The sequence below is a fragment of the Numida meleagris genome, chromosome 4 (genome assembly GCF_002078875.1).
Source record: "Numida meleagris isolate 19003 breed g44 Domestic line chromosome 4, NumMel1.0, whole genome shotgun sequence".
Lineage (NCBI taxonomy): Eukaryota > Metazoa > Chordata > Aves > Galliformes > Numididae > Numida > Numida meleagris.
In genome coordinates this window covers 73,002,628-73,021,945 of record NC_034412.1, presented here as the reverse complement: position 1 = coordinate 73,021,945, position 19,318 = coordinate 73,002,628, and the positions used below count along the sequence as shown (strand labels likewise).

The 19,318-nt window shown below is 39.4% G+C and overlaps 1 protein-coding gene across 3 annotated transcripts in view; it reads right to left on the bottom strand.

Annotated features, from left to right (window-relative positions):
* Positions 1–17,761, bottom strand: part of GABRA4 (gamma-aminobutyric acid type A receptor alpha4 subunit) — a 46,853-nt gene extending 29,092 nt beyond the window's left edge. For 2 of the 3 annotated variants that reach the window (XM_021395383.1, XM_021395382.1), the window contains exons 1-7: positions 17,518–17,761; positions 17,288–17,406; positions 8,091–8,158; positions 4,912–5,132; positions 4,726–4,808; positions 2,862–3,005; positions 1,418–1,570 (exon numbers count right to left, since the gene is read on the bottom strand). In XM_021395383.1, coding sequence (XP_021251058.1) covers positions 1,418–1,570; positions 2,862–3,005; positions 4,726–4,808; positions 4,912–5,132; positions 8,091–8,158; positions 17,288–17,406; positions 17,518–17,600 — 871 coding nt within the window. In that variant the 5' untranslated portion in view covers positions 17,601–17,761. The remainder of the gene's footprint in view (positions 1–1,417; positions 1,571–2,861; positions 3,006–4,725; positions 4,809–4,911; positions 5,133–8,090; positions 8,159–17,287; positions 17,407–17,517) is intronic. The other variant, XM_021395380.1, reaches the window with a different exon arrangement.

Genomic DNA, 19,318 nt, shown 5'->3' with positions numbered 1-19,318 from the left:
CCTGCCAGGAAAGTCAGTATCACAGCAGATATTCTGGCTTCATTTCTACCTCTTGCCTGAAACATTTCCATCTTCTCTTAAAATTACCTTTAGAAAACAGGGTCCCTTTTGGCATTTGTCAGAAAACTTTTAAAAAGCCACACTGTAAGATATTTCTTTTCAAAGGCATATTAGAGACTAAATGTAAATCAGTGGATGTCTAAACTTTATTATTATTTGTTCCCAGTTTCTTATATGGATATACTGGCACAAATTTCATCTATTGCTGTGTAATTTGTACATTTTCATTACCACATTTTGTCTACAAATACAGATTCTACCTTTCCAGTTCATGGCTATACTCACTATAAAAAGTACCATTAATCAACGTTACTGCAAAGACATGTGAAACAATATACTTGTTTGCCAAATATATCGCAGAAGTTGAGAGCCACTGGAGCTCTTACTAGGTTTATAGCTTGTTTCTCCTATAACTAATGATTAATCTTGTCTAATTTGTGACGCCAGTGTTCAGACTCTACTTACATGTTTGGATGAGCCATCATGTAGAAACATTAATTCTTGTCACTCTTGCCAGCATCTAACTATATCAGCTTTTTTGTAGAGCATTCTTTCCTTGATTAGTCTTCCTTTCTACTAGAGTATATTATAAAGTCAAGACACTTATCTACAAAGACTGCTTTTAAAAATGTTTTATCTTATTCCTCTGTTAGGAATCATATTTCCATTTAATTCCTTTAATTATTTACACTTTGCCTTCCATTGAGGCTTTTTAAATTTTTATTTTCAGTGTTTACTGTAGCATCACATTTAAACTGTATTTTGATAAGTTCACTTTTAATATCTTGCAATCATTTTTCTTTATTAATTCATTTTCATAATGGCAATAGTAGATAAGAGAGAAGATCACTACACATGAAATTACAGAACCAGAATCTAAGCCTTACTCATAGCAAGCTTCCACTGATGACATAGATCTATAGATACCCACGCATCTTGCACATTCCCAATCAAATTATTTTAAAAGGATTTTAGAAAGCATGCATTCAAGTATTGCACTACTGCTCACTGGAGAATAAAACTGCTCTGTATACAGACTAAGCACTGGAGTGGATTATCTCGGGCCTGGTCTTCTCAGCCTGCTACCCCAAGCAGCTAAAATCCTCACCAACGTGCACCCACTTGCCACAGGCAACCAGGTTATGCTTCTGGATAAATATTCCAAACTTCTTTTGATTCCAAGGTCTCATAAACTACTTTCTTTATACATTGATAGTAACAATTATTCTGAATTTACCTTATTTCCTTGCATCTGCACTAATACAGAGGCAGTACACCTGTGCCCTTAAAAGACCTACTCCAGAGAAAATAATTAAAGGAGTAACTATAATAAAAATTGAAAAACAGAAATAGTTACCAAATACAGTTCTAGCTGGTACAGATTCCTTATTTATCCAAAAGGAAACTTGAGAAAGGATCACAGTCATAATGCATGGGATATATGTCTGAATCATAAAATAACCCATTTTCCGCCTGAGGTGGAAGTAAACTGTCATAACAATATATTCACCTAAAAAAAAAAACAACACAGAAGTAGTATTTTTCTGACTACACAAAATTTTTTACATCACAGAGTAACTGTTTTAGACTATCAACTAGGATTCTTTAAGATAATGTTATTCACACCACTTAACACGTATAGAAAGAAATGCATCTTATGAGACAAGAACAAAGGTAAGTTTTAAACAAAAAATGTTGGAAACAGCAGGTCCTTATAGTGTCATTCTTAAAATGCTATCAGAAATATTGTAAACGTACAGCTAAGTATAGATCACTTCTTATAGTGCAAGTATGATTTTAAAATTCTTTTGGCATATGCTGAAGAGAATAGTCAAATAGTCTAGGTTTATATATCAGCACTACTATGATAATGAGATAAATGCAAAAGTCATTAACAATAATTAAAAATAGTGTAAGTTTAGACGAAGTACCATTACTCATATTAAACAAAACAACTACATTTTAGCATAAACAGAGTAAACTACCTAAATAGAAGTACAGAAAGAATTTTGTAGGGAAAGTAGGGAAATCGGGTCATTAACTTACAACAATCAACATGTGGGCAGGTCTACTTCTAGGGTACAACAAAACACTATTTACCTTTAAGAAAAACATCCACAGAGCAATGCAACACATGTATTAGCTTTATCTGTTTAATTGTGACCATCTAACAACACTCAAACTTGCTGATGTTTAGAATATGATTCCAATTTTTAAAAATATTTTGGGAGCGTGCTTTCTTATCAGCAAACTGCTCATAAGTGATACTTCACTCATTTTGGATGCCCATAGTTGCCATTTGTGTTGTAAGAAGTAAGGCAAATCAGCATAAGTATCTATTGTGACTAATGCATTCGTGCCTATGCTTATCTAAGTCGAGGGTTTTTAATGGTTTTAATAACCCATTCTGTATGCCCTACTTTTATCCTGAGCTGTTTGTACCACCAAACAAAGGAAGTCTTTTGCACATAACGTGGCTACAGTACTGAGAAATTACTTCCTCACCCAGGCATCCTCTTGACTCTTCAAACTGCATTTTAAGCAGCGATTAAATACTCATTTTGTCCCTTAGAGTAATGATCTCATTCTAGTTTTCTGAAAGACCTTTGCAATCTACAGTAATAAATCTGGCAAATGTAAATCTGAAGGACAGAAACCTAATTCAGATCTATGCTCTCAGCTCCTAATATATAGTCTATGACATTCAGTAGAATACCTTACATAAAAGAAAGAAAAAAAGCCTAGGGCAGTATTACAGGGTTAGTTTGACTCAAATTGACTCTTACTGATGAGATTCCTACCTGTAATAGATTTAATGGTTTCACTGGATACCGTATGCCCTAGCAGGTCATACTGAACTAAACTGGAAGACTCCTCAGGAACTTCCACTGACTTCTCAGGTCCTTTTGTCCAGGTATAAATCATTTCACTCTTTGGATATGCATCTACAACACAGCACCAGTTTGCATAAATAGGAAACAACTTCTCATACCTTACTAATGCCCCCACCCAAATCTACTGAAATCAAACACTAAGACTCACAGTAACAATTTTAGAAGACAGCCTCCGCGTTACCCCCAAAAAATAAATTGGAGCTAAGGTAGTACATCAAGCATTATACACAAATAAACTTCATATTTGAATATGAAGTCTAAGCACTACTTCTTTCTACATCAGCCCTTAGTGAACAGGGACAGGCTATCTTTTTTAGAAACTTCTATCCAAAATTTTAACATTAAAATATACTGGTATCTAAAAATAGCGTGATAAGGAGGATATATTTTGGAGATGAGGTGCACATTTCTTTATATGAAATAATGATTATTCTAAAAGCAGAATTTCTTCTGCCAGAAACCAGAGATCAGTAAAAGATTCAAAGCAGCCCAGAAATAAGCACACCCAAAGAAATATTGAAACATTTAATACAAAAGACATCACTTAGGGCTAGCATTCAATCCCTACGCAGTCCAAACTCCTGTTAAAATTAAATTAAATCAATCTTGCATTTGAAATTGCTACTTCAAATTTCACTGAAAAAAATACCAGATTAGTGTCAAACAGAATTTCTACTGATTTATGATTCTGCCTTAAGAAATATGCCAGTGGAGAAGTCCCCACTATTGAAGCTTCCGTAGTGCACATCTGATACAAAGACAGTTCTAGCAGGACCTAGTTTCCAATCTCACTATAACTGGGAAATAAAGCCCTATTAGAGCAGCGTCCTTAATATTCCCCTTTTGCTTGGCTACCCAGATGTATAATTTAAATGCAAAAGCTGAGGGGATAAGCAGCTTCCACCAATTTCTAACTTCAGAATTCAGGGGTCAAGGAAAACAGATTACTGTCCAGCCACTGACTACATCCTAGTGAAAAGCAGAAGCCAGTGACCAAGGAGGCTTAGAAGGGTGACAGGACAGATAATGAAGCACATCAACCATCCCTAGGTGGTCTCAGCGATCTCTGCTGTGGATTAAAATCAAGGAATCATAACTATCTTCCTTTATTGCACGTAATACATCCCAAAATATTACTTCTAGCAAAAGTCAGGTGTAGGATTTTGGATAACCTCCACACTTCAAAGCAGGAAAGGACAGTCATCTGCACTGCACTGAGACTTCTCTCACCAGTCTAAAAAACTATCCAGCCTGTAGTTGTCATGCAGACTCCTTTTGTAGGTCAGGAGATAGGACATAAGATGAACAAAGATCAGATCTTCACACTTAACATAAAATCTATCTCAGGACGTGAGCCTGACTCCACTGACTGTAAAGAAAGCCAAATAACCAGCTTCCCCAGGCACTTTTTACCTGACTACAGTAGCTGAGGTGAATCCCACCCTCTTTGTCTTCTGCAGAGTATCTCCTGCTTCACTGAGTGTTCAATTCGTCCCTAGGAATCAAGAAAAACTATATATACTTCAAACAACAGCATAGCCAGCAGAACAGTGGGTTTAACACAGTATCCGAATCACTGCCTGCTTTTCAGTTCTCTGAATGGGTTTAATTTTTCAGGTCCTAAACAAAATTCCCAAGGAACTTAACAGGAGTTTTGTCTGCATACGGATTCCATACCACGACTAATATTCAGAAAGTTCAGTAATTGCTCAAAATTTACTTCTACTATTTAAATTCTGTAGTTACAAGAAATTTCATAATTGTAACTTACAACTCCCAAATTTGAGAGGACAAGCATGACCATCCATGGGAAAATCCACTAATCTCATGGGACACTCTGCACTTATTGTAAGCCTATAATGGAACAAATTAAATAGTCTCTGGTTGCCATTTTGTCTAGCCAGCATAACTTTTGCATACAGTAATTATAAGAAGTTGAAAAAACCAAGCTAGATACCTCATTGTATACAGGATGGTGCCATTCCTCATTATTCTGAAGAGTTTATTTGGAGCCGTCATGTTATGTGCAACAGACTTTTTCCCATTCCTGAAGAAAGTGTCAGGAGTCCACACCTTCGAGACCATCAAGTTGTTAAGTCTTAAAATTTCAATAGGGCCATCATATTTTAATCTTTTGTCTACCCATGTCTGACGGAAGAAGACATCCATTGTATACTCCTGTATTTTGCAGAAAAATAAAGATCACATTTGCTTGTATAGTGTTTTCTGTAACAAAGAAAGAGAGAGAACGAGAGAGAACGAGAGAGAACGAGAGAGAACGAGAGAGAACGAGAGAGAACGAGAGAGAACGAGAGAGAACGAGAGAGAACAAAAAAGAAATCCCTCAGGAGCAACTAAATTAGTAGTAAAGAAAATGCTAAGTCCACTACACAGACATTTTCACCAATTAAAGTGTGTCGTGTACTTCTTAATAACTTAATTTCCCACATTAGTCATATCAATAAATTGATACACATGTTTAATCATGAAGGAATAATTAATCTAACTAGACTGGAGGAAGCAGGCAGATTAATTTGTAGTCAAGCACATAACTGGAAACAAAATGATGTGTGACAATAAATGTCAACAAATCTTTAAAGAAAAGATAGCAAGCAGCAAAAAAAAAATAATAATTAAATAGATGAACTGAAATATCGAGACAAATGATTACTTCCACTTTAAAGCCAAAAAAGGAAATTTAACTTCAACTGATCAAAAGTAATCTTTTAATGGAAGAAAGCTAAATATTTCTTTTGTCATGTTCACAAAACAGAAATAATGAACTATACATAGACTTGCATAAATAGACACATTTTTAACTACATAACTATTCCATTTGCTTCCTCAGAAAAGTCATTAAAGCGTTCCAAAGGAACCATGCAAACAACTGCAGAACTGCAGACACAAGTACATAATGAGAAATCACATACAAATGAGTTGACAAAGGAATGCATTTTTCATCTTGGGAAGTTAAAGCATTTCACAGCCACAAAAAACAATCACATGGCATTGGAAAAGGTAGTATGGGAAACTTAAGTTCTTTCTAACTAAAAGCTGCAATTTTGTGTTAAGGCAAACAACGCTTTTTTGACTTCATTTCAAACCCTTCTGCATATTATTACCACTTAAACTATTTGTATGATTATATCTATTCTCATGGGCAAGGATGCATCCCTACAAGTGCAACGTATCTAAGAATTATATTTGTCTTCTTTTCTATGGATGTATCCTCCATTGTGCTTTATAGTTGAGTGGAAAAATACAGATTATGGCCTGAACAGGCAACTAGCCCATGAGAGAAAGGGGAACACAAGTAAACCACCTCTAGCTTCTGCATGGAGAAGAAATTTGCTCTGTAGCTGTAACTAAGTCTCCTTGCTTTCTGTGAATGGCCTTGACTATCCTGATACGCGATGCTTTGCTGTCTCCCACTGTTATATATATGGCCACACTAAGGAGGGTTATTGGACACCTTGCTGGCCTGCTGCCACCGGCATCTGCTGCAGGTAATTTCAGGGTGGACACTATACCATTCAACCACCACTAGTACTGAAATCTTGGCGGAGACTGGCCAGCCAGCTGCCCTCAGTAACGTGAGTACCCCTCTATTAAACTGATGAAAGTTAACTTTTCTGTGCGTACCTTCTTTGGGATCGGTAAGCCTTGTGCAGAAGCACTGACACTTTTGCATTACAATAGTGAATCTATGAGAAGTCTCTCCTTTGTCATTTCTTGCTAGTAACTTTGTAGCTTGCAGTAGCAGTTTCTGTTCTCAGTGTCTACGTGACAGATTTTGTAAAATGAGAGTTCAACTTTTTTCATAACTCTGAGTATCAAACTAAACCAGTTCTTCTAAAAAAACATTCTAATCATCCTCTGTTCTGAGACTCTCACACTGCACTTTCAACAAGGTTTATGAATGCAGCCACATTCATATCACAATGGATAAAAATCATTCCAAAACCAATTCCAGGATCCCTGAATAGCCTCCTAATCAATCCCTAATGACAAAAGAGGAAATATCTGCTGTAAATTCTCCTTTTGTTATTTCCTTACCTACCTGCATTTCTTGTTTACACTCCTGCCTTCTCCAAGGTAACCAATAATTTCTCATGAGGCCATACATAAAATGTTTCACTGCAGCCCTCAATTTAGAGCTGAGGCACACATTACTGGATTTATTATTCCAGATTCTTGTACCCTTTGTCACACTGAACAGCATCATACTGTGCATAACAACCACTGAAGGTATAAGATGAAATTCCACATGAGACTGGTATAGGAACCTAGTCCTTGAATAAAAAATATCTTGCTGTTATCTACCTTTCCCCAGCATAGAACCAATCAGGTGCACCAGAAAGTGCAGGATAGCACAATGTATGAAGGAAGTTACTGCCATGAAACTGCCTTTCCCTTAAAGAAGGATAAACATATAAAGCACATATGGCTCTGTTACTTCCATATTTTTTATAAAATATCCAAGAAATGAGAAACTGTCATGTGATTTAAAGGTATGCTGGTGGCACATTACAGTGGATTTGACCTCAAATGCAGTTGCCTTTCAGGTACAAATAACAGTATGCGCAAATGTAACATTTGTCTTCAGTGAATAGTTCGTGCATGTCACTTTGACTTTCAATTTCTGCAGACAGCTATGAAAACTCCTATCTGTCAAATGTTTGCTGAAATTGATGCTAAAAGTGGCCCAAAGATCAACAAAGGGAATTCATCTGAAATGAAAATGTCAACAAGTATTTGTGAAATGATGTCATTACTATTCACCTGAGAAAAACATGCATTTGAGAAAGGAAAGGCAATTTCAAAGACATTACGTGTTTTCCCAACAGTATGCCTACTGAGACGCTCCCCACAAGGCCTGATTCTGTCTCTACACCACAAAAATCTGTTTTAAATCCCAGGAAGTAATTTCCTTAAACCGACAAAAAACAGTGCAAGTGAGACCAGAATCAGGCCTGCTGTACCTAATTATAAGCTATAAATTAAGCTGCTACTAATCTTGTCTACTTTGTATGATTGACAGAACAGTACAGAGACGTGAATTAAGCATCCACTCCTTACTGCAGTTAATAGTTTCTCAGAAACAGGAAATGGCATTTTAATTCCAGCAATACATACCATTTCTACATCAGAAACAGGTCCAAAACTGGTGACATATATATCTGTTTTGACTTCAGTAACAGGACCTAATATATGAAAAGGAAGTGAGCAAGAAAATGTGAATTTTGCAGGTCAACAATTGTCATAAGTGACCCTGACATGTGAACAGTTATTGCTTTGAGGGTTCTGTGGACAAACAAGAGCAAAATGTAAATGCAGGTCATTTCAGATATGTCTCTAATAACAAGCACTGCTCAACTGTCCTTATCTCACAAGTAAATCAAATCCATGCAAATCCCCATTTAGAAAGCTAATGTTGACTCAGCAGATAAGAAAACAGGTACCAACAAATTCAAAGGCTTATGGAAAACACCATGCTGATTAACAACAAGCACATAATTCAATAAATCCACATTCCCCAAGGTCTCCATTGCTAATATTCAGTTTTTTTGGTAATAGCCAGATTACAGATCTTATTATGCCACACACTAGGCAATTTACTATTGCAGGACCAAGAGCTGCATCCACATCCAGAGAAGTAGTTAAGTGATTTAATACTGGCAAACAATATAAGAGTTGAGTATATTAGTATGCTGGGGGATCTTAGGTCCGCATGCTGCAACATAGCTCATCTTGCAGGAGCTACTGTTATTTATGACACAGTGCACCAAGGTATTGAACTTGCACAACTGGGAATGGCAAGCAACCATCAGAGAAAGCAATTTCATATCAACATGATCAGTTCCTTCAAGACAGGACAAAGCAACCTGAAATATAGGAGTGGCATCACTCTTCAGCTGGGTATTTCAGAGCTTCCAGTAAGTACACATGCAGGATTTACATCTGTTCCCAGTGTAAAAGGCTAGAAATTTGCTAATTATTAACAATTATTAATAATATTAATAATTAATTCTGTGATCAAAGCATTACCTAATGAATTAATTCAAGTAATGAACATACATCACAAATTTATGAAAATCTGCTGGTTTTCTTACCAAACAGTATCTGTTTGAAAACACAGTATAATCTACAAATTCACAACCACATTTTCTCTCCTGCAACCCGAAACCTGAAGAGGATAAGTGCCTCAAATCTGTTAATTCAGGATTTATCGTAGTATTTGGAATCCAAAAATGAAAAGAGGAAAGATTTAAAAGTAAAAGCTGAAGAATTTGTGCCTCTGGAAAGAAAAAGAATATAATCGCTGTTCACAGACAACATCGTTTTGAATCAAATGTTAAAAGAAGAGAAATAAATAAGCAACTGGAAAACAGGAAACCTACACTTCTTGCATCTAGAAAAAGTGTCAAACTGTGAACAAAAAGTAAAAGAAAACCATGTAAAAATATTTCACTAAGCAGTTTGCAAGTTATGTATAGAAGAACAGCTAAGAACTTTTCAGCTAAATGTCAAGAAACAGACTCTTTAATGGAAGTTAACAGTTTTACAGAAAGACATTTTTTCAAGATAAAATCTAAAGAAAAATCACCCTACAACAGTTGGTAGCTCAGTGGTCCCTGGAAAGTTGGATCCTCCAGCATTTCTGTCTCAAAAGTGTTTTAAGAAGAATTTCCCAAGTTCCAGACAACACACTCTCACAACATTCTGCTCTTCTAAACATGTTAAATGGAAGCTGCTCCCCTTTCTACAAATAATTAAGTGTTCATCACGGCACAGAAATCCATGAGTAGCTGGACCACTCATATCACTGACAGTGTAGTACAGTGAAATTTCCTGAATATAATTATTTCTGGAGAGCTCCAAGAGATAGGAAAAAACTCAGAGCTGTCAATATTAGAAGTGAAAAAATTCACCTGCAGCATTAAAAAAAACAGGAGAGAAAAACCCAGTCATACTTGTATGTAGAAACATATGCAGTTCAAATATATCTGATCTCCCACAATCACCACACTATCATTTATCTAGGGTAAACTACATACAATACATACACACACACAATAGTTATTTATTTAATTTGGTGAAGTTCCACATTCCCCAAGTCTTTTGTTACCCAACAATTAAAAAAAAAAAATACTGAAAGTTATATTCCTAAAAACAGAACAAAATCACATTTAATGGATTTCCTCTATGGCATCTTCTTTTCTTTACCTCACAGCATACTGTAATTTTATAATTGTATCAAATTGAGCAAAAGGACAAATTTTTCCCATAGGTAGGAGCTGGTTTTCCTCAAGTATTGACTTCATTTGTTTTATTAGATTACAGCTTCACAGGCAATAAGTGTTCAGAGTCTTCTTGCAATGTTATTTTTTGGGGTTTCTTGCAAAGAAGGTAAGCTCTAAGATCAGGAAATCAATCTCAAAATCTGCAAGCTCATGATTTCATGCTATTAGAAATCTGATCACAGCAATACAGGACTAAAAGTGTGCTTCTAGTAACTGCTATCTTGCTCTCAAACTTTTATTTACTAGTGGGACCCATGAGACAGAAGGAAGCAGGACAGACAACAAAGCCACAAGATAAGGCTGAAATTAAAGTTTACCTTTGCTTTCTCCCCTGACATGATGGCAGTATGGTGACAAAACAAATGTTTTAGGCCTCTAGATAATGGCAGATGAACAAGGATCTGCAAACGTTTTAGGCATCACAATGGAAGAAACAATATCCACATATAACAGGTGCGTAAATCCTTTCATTGCACCCAAAACTGTAGCCAAACATCAAGATGTTTGGTAAGAGAAAAGACAAATACCAGGGACAGTGAAAGCCAGTTATTTCCCTAATGCTTTTCCCCTATCTGCAGCCCTGTTGTGTTCCGCATCTTCCACCTACGCTGTCAGTCCACAACTGTTAAGGTCAAACACCAGATTTTCTAGAGCATCCCAACACTCAAGGCCAAGCCAAGAGCATCCATGGTGACACCAGAACCTATCCTCTATTCCCCTCTTTGTAGAACAAAACATACTAATTCCAATTGGGAACTATAGCGGGGGCAGAAAGAGTGAGTCATGCCTTTCTGCCTTTTTTAATTATTATTAATTATGGGAATTCCTGTCAACGAGGAGGTGATTTGCAGTCACCTAACCTACTTTTACTGGTGATTCAAGCAGCCTTCCAAAATAAGCATGTTGCGCCACTTAATCAACTCGGGCTGTGGAAGCAGAAGATCCTATCAGAAAACATAACCTTCTACAGCTGGCAATAAAATGCAGGGCAATCAACTTTAAATATGACCATTTGTACTTCCCCTTCAATGGATGTTCAGAAAGCATCTAACCACCATAAATCTTCAGGAACACTGAAGAACTATTTTTAACATACTGGAGTGTATTTTTATGTCAATGAAATAGGAGGAGAGTCCTACACACTGCAGTGGGAACGGTTAAGTCTGAATCACTGCCTGCAAGATAATATACTGTAAAGAAGCTCTGGTAGAATTAAAAGCAACCCCTGCAAAAAGCCAGAATAGTTCAGTGCTTGGTAGAGATGCTAGATGTGGGCTGCAGAAGCGATGCCAGGCCCTAACCCTGTGAAGAGGAACATAAGACAGCTCTCCCATGCATTTTATGCCAACATATGGGTTGAACTGCAGCAGAGCTCCCAGTAAGAGACTTTGGACTCCATTATCCATTCGTCTCCATAGGCAACTGTCACCACAGAGATCTCCACTGTATGTAAACAGTCAAATCCTGCACAAGCTCACTGTAGACTGCAAATTTTGCCATCAAGAGTCACACAAGCAACTGTGAACATTAGCAAACAAGTCTGCACAAAGGTTTCAACACACAAGTACAATTTAAATGCTAAGTGTGGTTGCTGCCACTGTTATGAGATCAGTCTCAGGGTACATGAAATTACATTACATCACTTCCCACATCTACATCTTAAAAAAAAAAAAAATGTAGCTGCTACACACTTTTTTTTTTAAAGAATACTTTGTGAAATATTTGGTGCTTTCTTTTCAAATTTTTGATAGCTGCATAAAAAGCAATTGTATGAACCATGTTCTCTTGTTTAATTCCATAGCAGAGGACACTTGCTACATGCGAAATTTCTGTTGGGAACTTAGAACTGGGTAGGTCATTTCTTAAAATGAATGTGGAATTCAAATACTTGGACTACATTCCTTATCCAGAGATAAATATAATGAATGCAACAACACATAGCACCTTTTACATTCCTCCATTACCATGTCTGAACCTTGAAAAGAGAAAAATGTAACTTCAGAAATGAGGAGAATGTTCTGTTTCTTTGTCTGTTCAGCAGATACTCTCTGCTGAGGCAGCCAACAAGGTTGACACTGGTGCCAGTTTTCACAACGTGTGCACCTGTCTACTAAGAACTGGACCAAGAATATCAGCTAATTTTATATAGGTCACTGAACAACAGACAGATGGTAATGACTTCAAGCATTACGAACTTGGGCCAAATTCAAACCAGTCAGCTACAGGTATATAACACCATATCCTGTTAACAAGGCTTTGAATCATCTGCTCTCATCAGCTGAAGAAGATTGGACAATTGCCCAAGAGAAAAAAAATGATTACCTTCACTTTATAATGCTCATATATTTGTAATCTAAAAATAATAATAATAATTACAAAATCTATTATGCTGAACAATGGAATCTTGAAGGTATGTATGAGTTTTTTAATAAGAGAAGATAATAATGTAGATACTCTTCTATTCTCTAAACAGAAAATTGTCTTTCCTCTTTACACTTATTCTACATCTATTTCCTGACTACAGTCACTCCTCTTGCCTTGACAGGAAATGAAACTTCAAAAACATTCATAAGCTGAACATTGCACAGCCTAGAAGAGGCAGAGATGCTCTTTCACGCACTTCTAAAGGGAGACACTAGCCAACATATTTAATTCCACCAGGTATCCTGCTGCAATTTCATAGTTATGAGATCAGGAGAAAGAAGAAGGAAAAAGGAGAGGGAATGAACATGGTCCAGTTCCTTCTACTCATGAGCCAGCATGCGTGGCAGCTTCTGAACGGAAAGGTGAAGTGCTATCACCACTTCAGTAGCTGATAGTGAGATTTCATGCCAGACTATACCTCACAGAAATGAGCAGAACCAAGGGGAAAGAGAGCTGCAGCCTTCACTGACTGATGGGCAAGTACACCACAAGGAGCCAGGAAGATGCTGTGGGCAATACAATCAGTCTCAGAAGGGATTTTTAAGACCTAACATCAGAGGGTTTCTCAGTCAACCTAAGAGCCTTGAACAGGAGGCAAGATAAACAGCATCTTCTTTCATCTTACTGAAAAGCAAAATTCCCAAGATCAGAGGCACGCCTAGCAGAAAAATCCATTAGAATTAGCAGATACATAGGCATTGCAAGGAATGCTCTTCTATCTTGCCCCAGTTGCCTCATTCCTTCTTGGTTTGCTAAATGAAGTGTTATGAGTTAGCGTATCATGTCAGTTTTAAAAGATACCATAACATTTTAAATTTATAATCTTAATAAGTGATCCTTCCCCTCTACTCAACATTGGTGAGGACATGCATGGAGTATTGTGTCCAGTTCTCAGTCCCTCATTATAAGAGAGACCTGGACATATTGGAAAGGGTCCAGCAAAGGGCCACCAAGATGAAGGGCCCACAGCACCTCTCCTATGAGGAGAGGTAGGGAGAGATGGGACTGTTCAGCCTGGAGAAGAGGAGGCTCAGGGAGATCTCATCAATGTATACAAATACCTGAATGGAGGGTTCAAGGAGGATGAAGCCAGATCTTTTCAATGGTAGCCAATGCCAGGACAAGAGGCAATGGGAACAAACTAACACAGAAGGTTCTCTCTGAACACCAGGAAGTATATCTGTGCTGTGCAAGTGATGCAGCACTGGTACAGGCTTCCCAGAGTGGCTGTGGAGTCTCCTCCTCGGAGATCTTCGTAAGCCACCTGGACGTGGCTGTGGGCATCCTGCTCTGGTACCCCTGCTGGAGCTGGGGGTGGGTCAGATGGACCCAGAGGGCTCTGTCAACCTCAGCCATTCTGTGGTTCTGTGATCCAGCAGATATTTTAATTGGATGTCATGGGCCCTCACTTCTGTCAGGAGTTCCTCATGTAAGGTCCAAAAACAGAGAAGTGTTAAAATGGCAAATCAGATTTAGGCCTGTTATTCCAAGATAATAATACTCCTATATCAAAAAGTCATCTGGAGTTCTACAACCATTTTGAATCTAATCACCGGTGGAAAAGTAACAAAGTGGTTTTCAGAGAAAATTCAGGCTTTGCGATTTTCTAGAGAGTTTTCATTTCTTTTTTTGTCATATGCAAAATTTAAAAAAGCAGATAAAAACTGGAGTAAAGGTGTAAGTAGTTTCCCTTCAGAAATTTACATCTGAGTCAAAAGTGCACTTGGTAACACGAAGTTTTACAGCAGATAATGCTTTTCATTAGTTACACCGCAGGTGATTTCTCTCAACACTCCGTGCTTATGATCTGTTAGATTACAGGCTGGATATGACTGGGAAATCCACATGCACTAAAAACTTCATTCTGAAATTCAGGACAACAGCAAAATGGCACATACAGAGTACAGAACATAACTGACTTCGCTTCCACTACACTATTTTCAAACATCAAGCAGCATTAGTTCATTCATTAGTTCCTAAGTACTTTCCCACTACTGAAATTCAAACTTATGCATTTAAAGTCTTCCTGACAGCACTTGAGGGGTTTTTTCCTGCACAAAACTGCCTATTCTGCTCTGCTTAATTAAATTTATTGTTGGAACCTCTTTGCTTCTCTCACTCCTTTTAAGGATTTAGATTCCTCTCACCTTTTCAACCTCCTTCATAAACCCTTCTGGTTTTGTTTATTACATTACCATACCTTGCAATGATGAGTAACTGACAGCAGCTTGTTGGATTTTTTAACCTGTTTCATGAAACAACTTTGTAACGCACAGTGTTCATCAAAGGACATGGGGAACTTCATTCTTCTATTTACCCTCAAGGTATGCAATGCTCCTACATAACACGTAACAGTGCAAGATCCACATACTCCATTAAGGTTCAAAACCCTCCTGAGAGACCACAGTTACATTCTTAAGCATACTCAGGTAATCTAACATCTTTATAACCACCAAAATTGCACTATTAATGATGCATGGAGAATTTGGGTCCAGTTTTAAGAAATCTCAAAAATTTAATGTTTTCTACTTTGCATGCAAAAATCTTCATGAATTGTTATTCATAGTAACTTCAGAATATGCCAGCAAAATTCAGAATTTGGCTAGCTCCCCAAGTCTGATTTTAAACATTACTTGCACCAGAATTAGAAGTGTTTTCATTGATTTGAAGATTGAAATCAGCATTGGTCAGATCACTGTGAGGCCTTTTGTTCTTAAAATAAAATGTTCATTTCATTTTGAGCCACGTGCAATCTAGATGGTGAATCAGCTTCAGGAATAAAACAAAAATAAATATTCTGCTGTTCATCATAAAACAGCTTTAGTGTTACCAAAACACACTACACTTTCCATCCCTAAATGTTCCTACTACAATGACATTTGTTTGCTGTGCTCTGTAATGGCAAGTGACCCACTTCCAAGAAACAAGTCCCATTTGCCAAAAAGACTTATCAGCAAAAAAACACATAATATAGCGAAAACTTAATCTGGATAGCAAATATTTTATTAACTAATCCACAAACCATGTTGAGTTATATCAAAAGGTCATACCTAACCACTATTGGAGAAGTTTCATTTTCTGGTTGATTTTGGTTTCTAGTTCTTGTTCTTGTCAAATCAGGTGATGATAACTTGCACTAAGAAGCTAGAGTGCCAGGCACTGTTTTCAAAATTGAAGTATGTTTTCCGATGCGTTACTTAGAAGTTCAAAACTCAAAGGTGATTGATGTAGGTATTATAAGGAAGTAAGAAGTAATATAATATTCATTTTGCAAAATATACATTCAGAAGTGTTTTCCTCGGACCGAAATCTGAAGGTTTTTTCCTTGTATTATTTACTTCAGTACTGCACTTATCGAAGTTCAAGGAGATTCAAGGAACTTTTCCTTCTTGATAGCTTTTTGCTGAAAGTCTGCAACACTTACTGTAGAAAAAAGTCTACTTCTGCAAAATATCCTGCAAGTGACAACTGTACCAAAATAAAAATCAACATAAACTGTATGTCACATTACATATTTAGTAGTTGTTTAATTTTAGAAATCTGATAATGCTCATAAAGCATATTTGCTAGATGACTAATTAGTTGGCATTCAACCTAAAATGATGCCAAACATAGCACATCTCTTGTATGCATGCAGAAGTGTCTGTAACCTCTCTGCAGAGACTAGATGGAAAAAAGCTACCTGTTCTTAATGATTCCTCTGGGTGCTCAATAAATTTAGCTTCCTTTTCACTTAAGCTAAGCTATGGGAGGCCTCATTTATTCAATATGAGGAAAATAATAAAGAAGTGATCAATGATATCAGCCAAGATCATGCATGAGAGGACAATATATGGCATGTGTGGAATATGTTGGCTTACATGTTAGTATGGATGTATCACATGTATGAAGAAGGTACTTTTAGGGGAGGAAAAAAGTATTTCGCAACATAAACCTACACAAGGACCTCATTCAATTCCATATAGAGGCAGCCTATAACATGCTCTGCTAGCTTTGTGCATCATGAGAAGGACTGTAGCACTTCTTTTTAAGCCTTTTTTTTTCCACTTTCAAATCTGTGTTTTAATAGCTCCATACCAGATTATAAAATAAATTTGTATTTTGTCCCGACCCTGGTTATTTTCTGTGCCACATCCCAACTGTAACACCAGACCCGTACAGAAAGCTAGCCCAGCTTCTCACTCACAGCACAGGGGGCACAGAAGGGACCGAAACCCAGCATCCACACCGCGGGTGCGGGCAAATTCACGACTCCTCCAGACCCGATTCCTATGCAGCAATTAACTACTTCTAAACCCAAGCTAGAACGGGAGCAGCAGTGGCTACTGCTGCGTGCCCGGGCTTCCGAGTGCCGGCTTTCCCTAACTTATCGGACAGAGCCCATCAGAGACACGACCCCGCAGCACAGACAGAACTACCCTCTCTCTACTCGGCACCTGGGGGGCAGCAGATCCCGGCATTGGACAGTCTTCCCACCCACGCCAAGCAGCGCGCCCGCAGCGCCCCGGACCCGGCTGTGCGCACGGAGAGCCGGGCTGAGCCCTGCGCTCCCCGCGGGCCGCTCACATGGACGGCGGTCACCCCCGCGCCGTGCCGCGCCCGTACCCCCGAATCCCGGTCGCAGGCGGTTGTCATAGCCATCCAGGAGACTGTTGAGGATGCTGGTGAAATTTTCCGGCCACAATTTCTCCTCTTTTTTGCTCTGTCCCGGCGGCCCGGTGAGACTACAAGGCAAAGAGAGCGGGTGAGCGGAGCCGCCGACACTCGGCGCGGGGCTCGGGGCAACGGTGCCGCTACGGGCTGGGCGGGGGTCGCTCCGCCGCCCGGCTACTCACCACGTCGCCAGGCACAGGCAGTGCAGAAGGGCGATGGAGAGACCCGAGGACATGGTGATGGCTGGCTCCTTGGCAGAAACCATCTTTGCTTGCCATACTTCACGCCTGGGCACGTTGTCCGGGGCGGGGGACGGCGGCGGCGCCGGCAGCCCCCGGCGACCCTACATGCGCGGCGTCCCGGTTGCCAGGAGCCAGGCACGGGCGGAGGAGCGGCGACTTTCCCCACGCCGTTAACTCTCTCGGGGCAACAGGCACCGGTCCGCGCCGCACCCGCCTCCGGCCCGCGCCGCCCCGCCCCGCTCTGCCACCCGGGCCGCCTCAGCCCCCTTCGGGCGGCCGGGAGGCGCCGAATCTGCCCGAGAGCTGCCTCCCGCCCGGGGGTGGGCGGAGCGCAGCCGCGGGGGAGGCTGCACTCAGCCCGCCCGTGCCCTCAGGGAGACCTGCAGGCCTCGTCCTGGCGCTCCGTGCCTCGGGCTCCCCGGGTCGGGGGATGTTGCGGAGGATGTGTGCTTGGGGCGCACTGAGGTGTGTGCCTATGTGTGAAGAGTGTCAGGGGTTGGTTTCTTTCCCCATTGCGTCCTAGTGAGGACTGCATCGTGAAGTCTTCATTTGCCGAGGGGGAAACAGAGCTCAGAGGCGGGAGAAAGAGAGTAATTCCCAGAGACGGTCCCTCACCTGCTGCTGGAAGTGTAAAGGTGCTAGATGAGGGGAAGACCTGTGACTTCAAGGTTAAAATGGAGCGCACCTGAAAGGGATGGGAGTTACTGGGTTATCCTACACTTCTGGAAGCAGAAATGCCAAAATTAAGGACTGGTTTTACATTATATCTTTGTGTTGTTTTTTTTTTTTTTTAACTTTCCTATAATTAGGAAGCCAGGTTAGTGACCCAAATAATTTCCATTATCTAAGGTCCAAGGGATTCTGCAGCAATTACTGTAAAACTCACTCCAAAGCATTGCTTTTCTGCCAGAGATAGAATGGGGCTTTGGGGAAGAAAGAGAAGAGACGTACAGGGTGTTCTCCCCCCATGTGCTTACACTGACAGTAAACAACTTCAGACCAGGTGTACTGCAGTGTCCTTTAGGTTTGGAGATCAGTGTGCACATTAATTTCAAGGAGGATAGTGAAGTTTGTTGTGCCAGAGCACATGGATCGGGTATTGTAATTGACCTCAAGACTACAGTACTGCTTATGCTGACATAAAAAGGCTTTATTCGTTACATGCAGCAGTATCTCCAAGCACTGAGATGACTGATTATCCTCACAACTAATGTACACATGAAATCTTCCTGACTGTACTTGGAGCTTGTTCCAGCTAGGGTGCCCTTTGCTGACTGAAAAACAATTAAAGCTGTGCTTCAAATCCATTTAGCTTGCTGATGCTGTTTATCTTCAAAAAAAAAAAAAAACTCCAGGCAGTCAGTTCTGCTTCCAATTTTAAAAGCTCTATTTAGGCCTCTGCAGATTACAAGTCTGCTTCCTGATATTTTAACAGATGAAATGCAGGCATTTCCCAGCAGCGCCCTCCTCACAGGTACAAATACTGTGTTTTACATATTCCTTAATAAATAGAAGGCACCAGGCACTAAAACGGTCTTATCACAACAGAAAGTATGGCTTTTTTGACTCATTAATTTATCCCATCTGAATTTACCTTCAAGACAGACTGAAGAAGAGGGCTGAATGACCACTTAAGCGATAAGTAGCACTGTGATCTTCGGTCCCGTCCTGACCAAAGCTAGGTCACTGTTTAAAGAATTAATTGGCTTTCAGCTATTCCACCTTTCCTCTCCTATTTCAA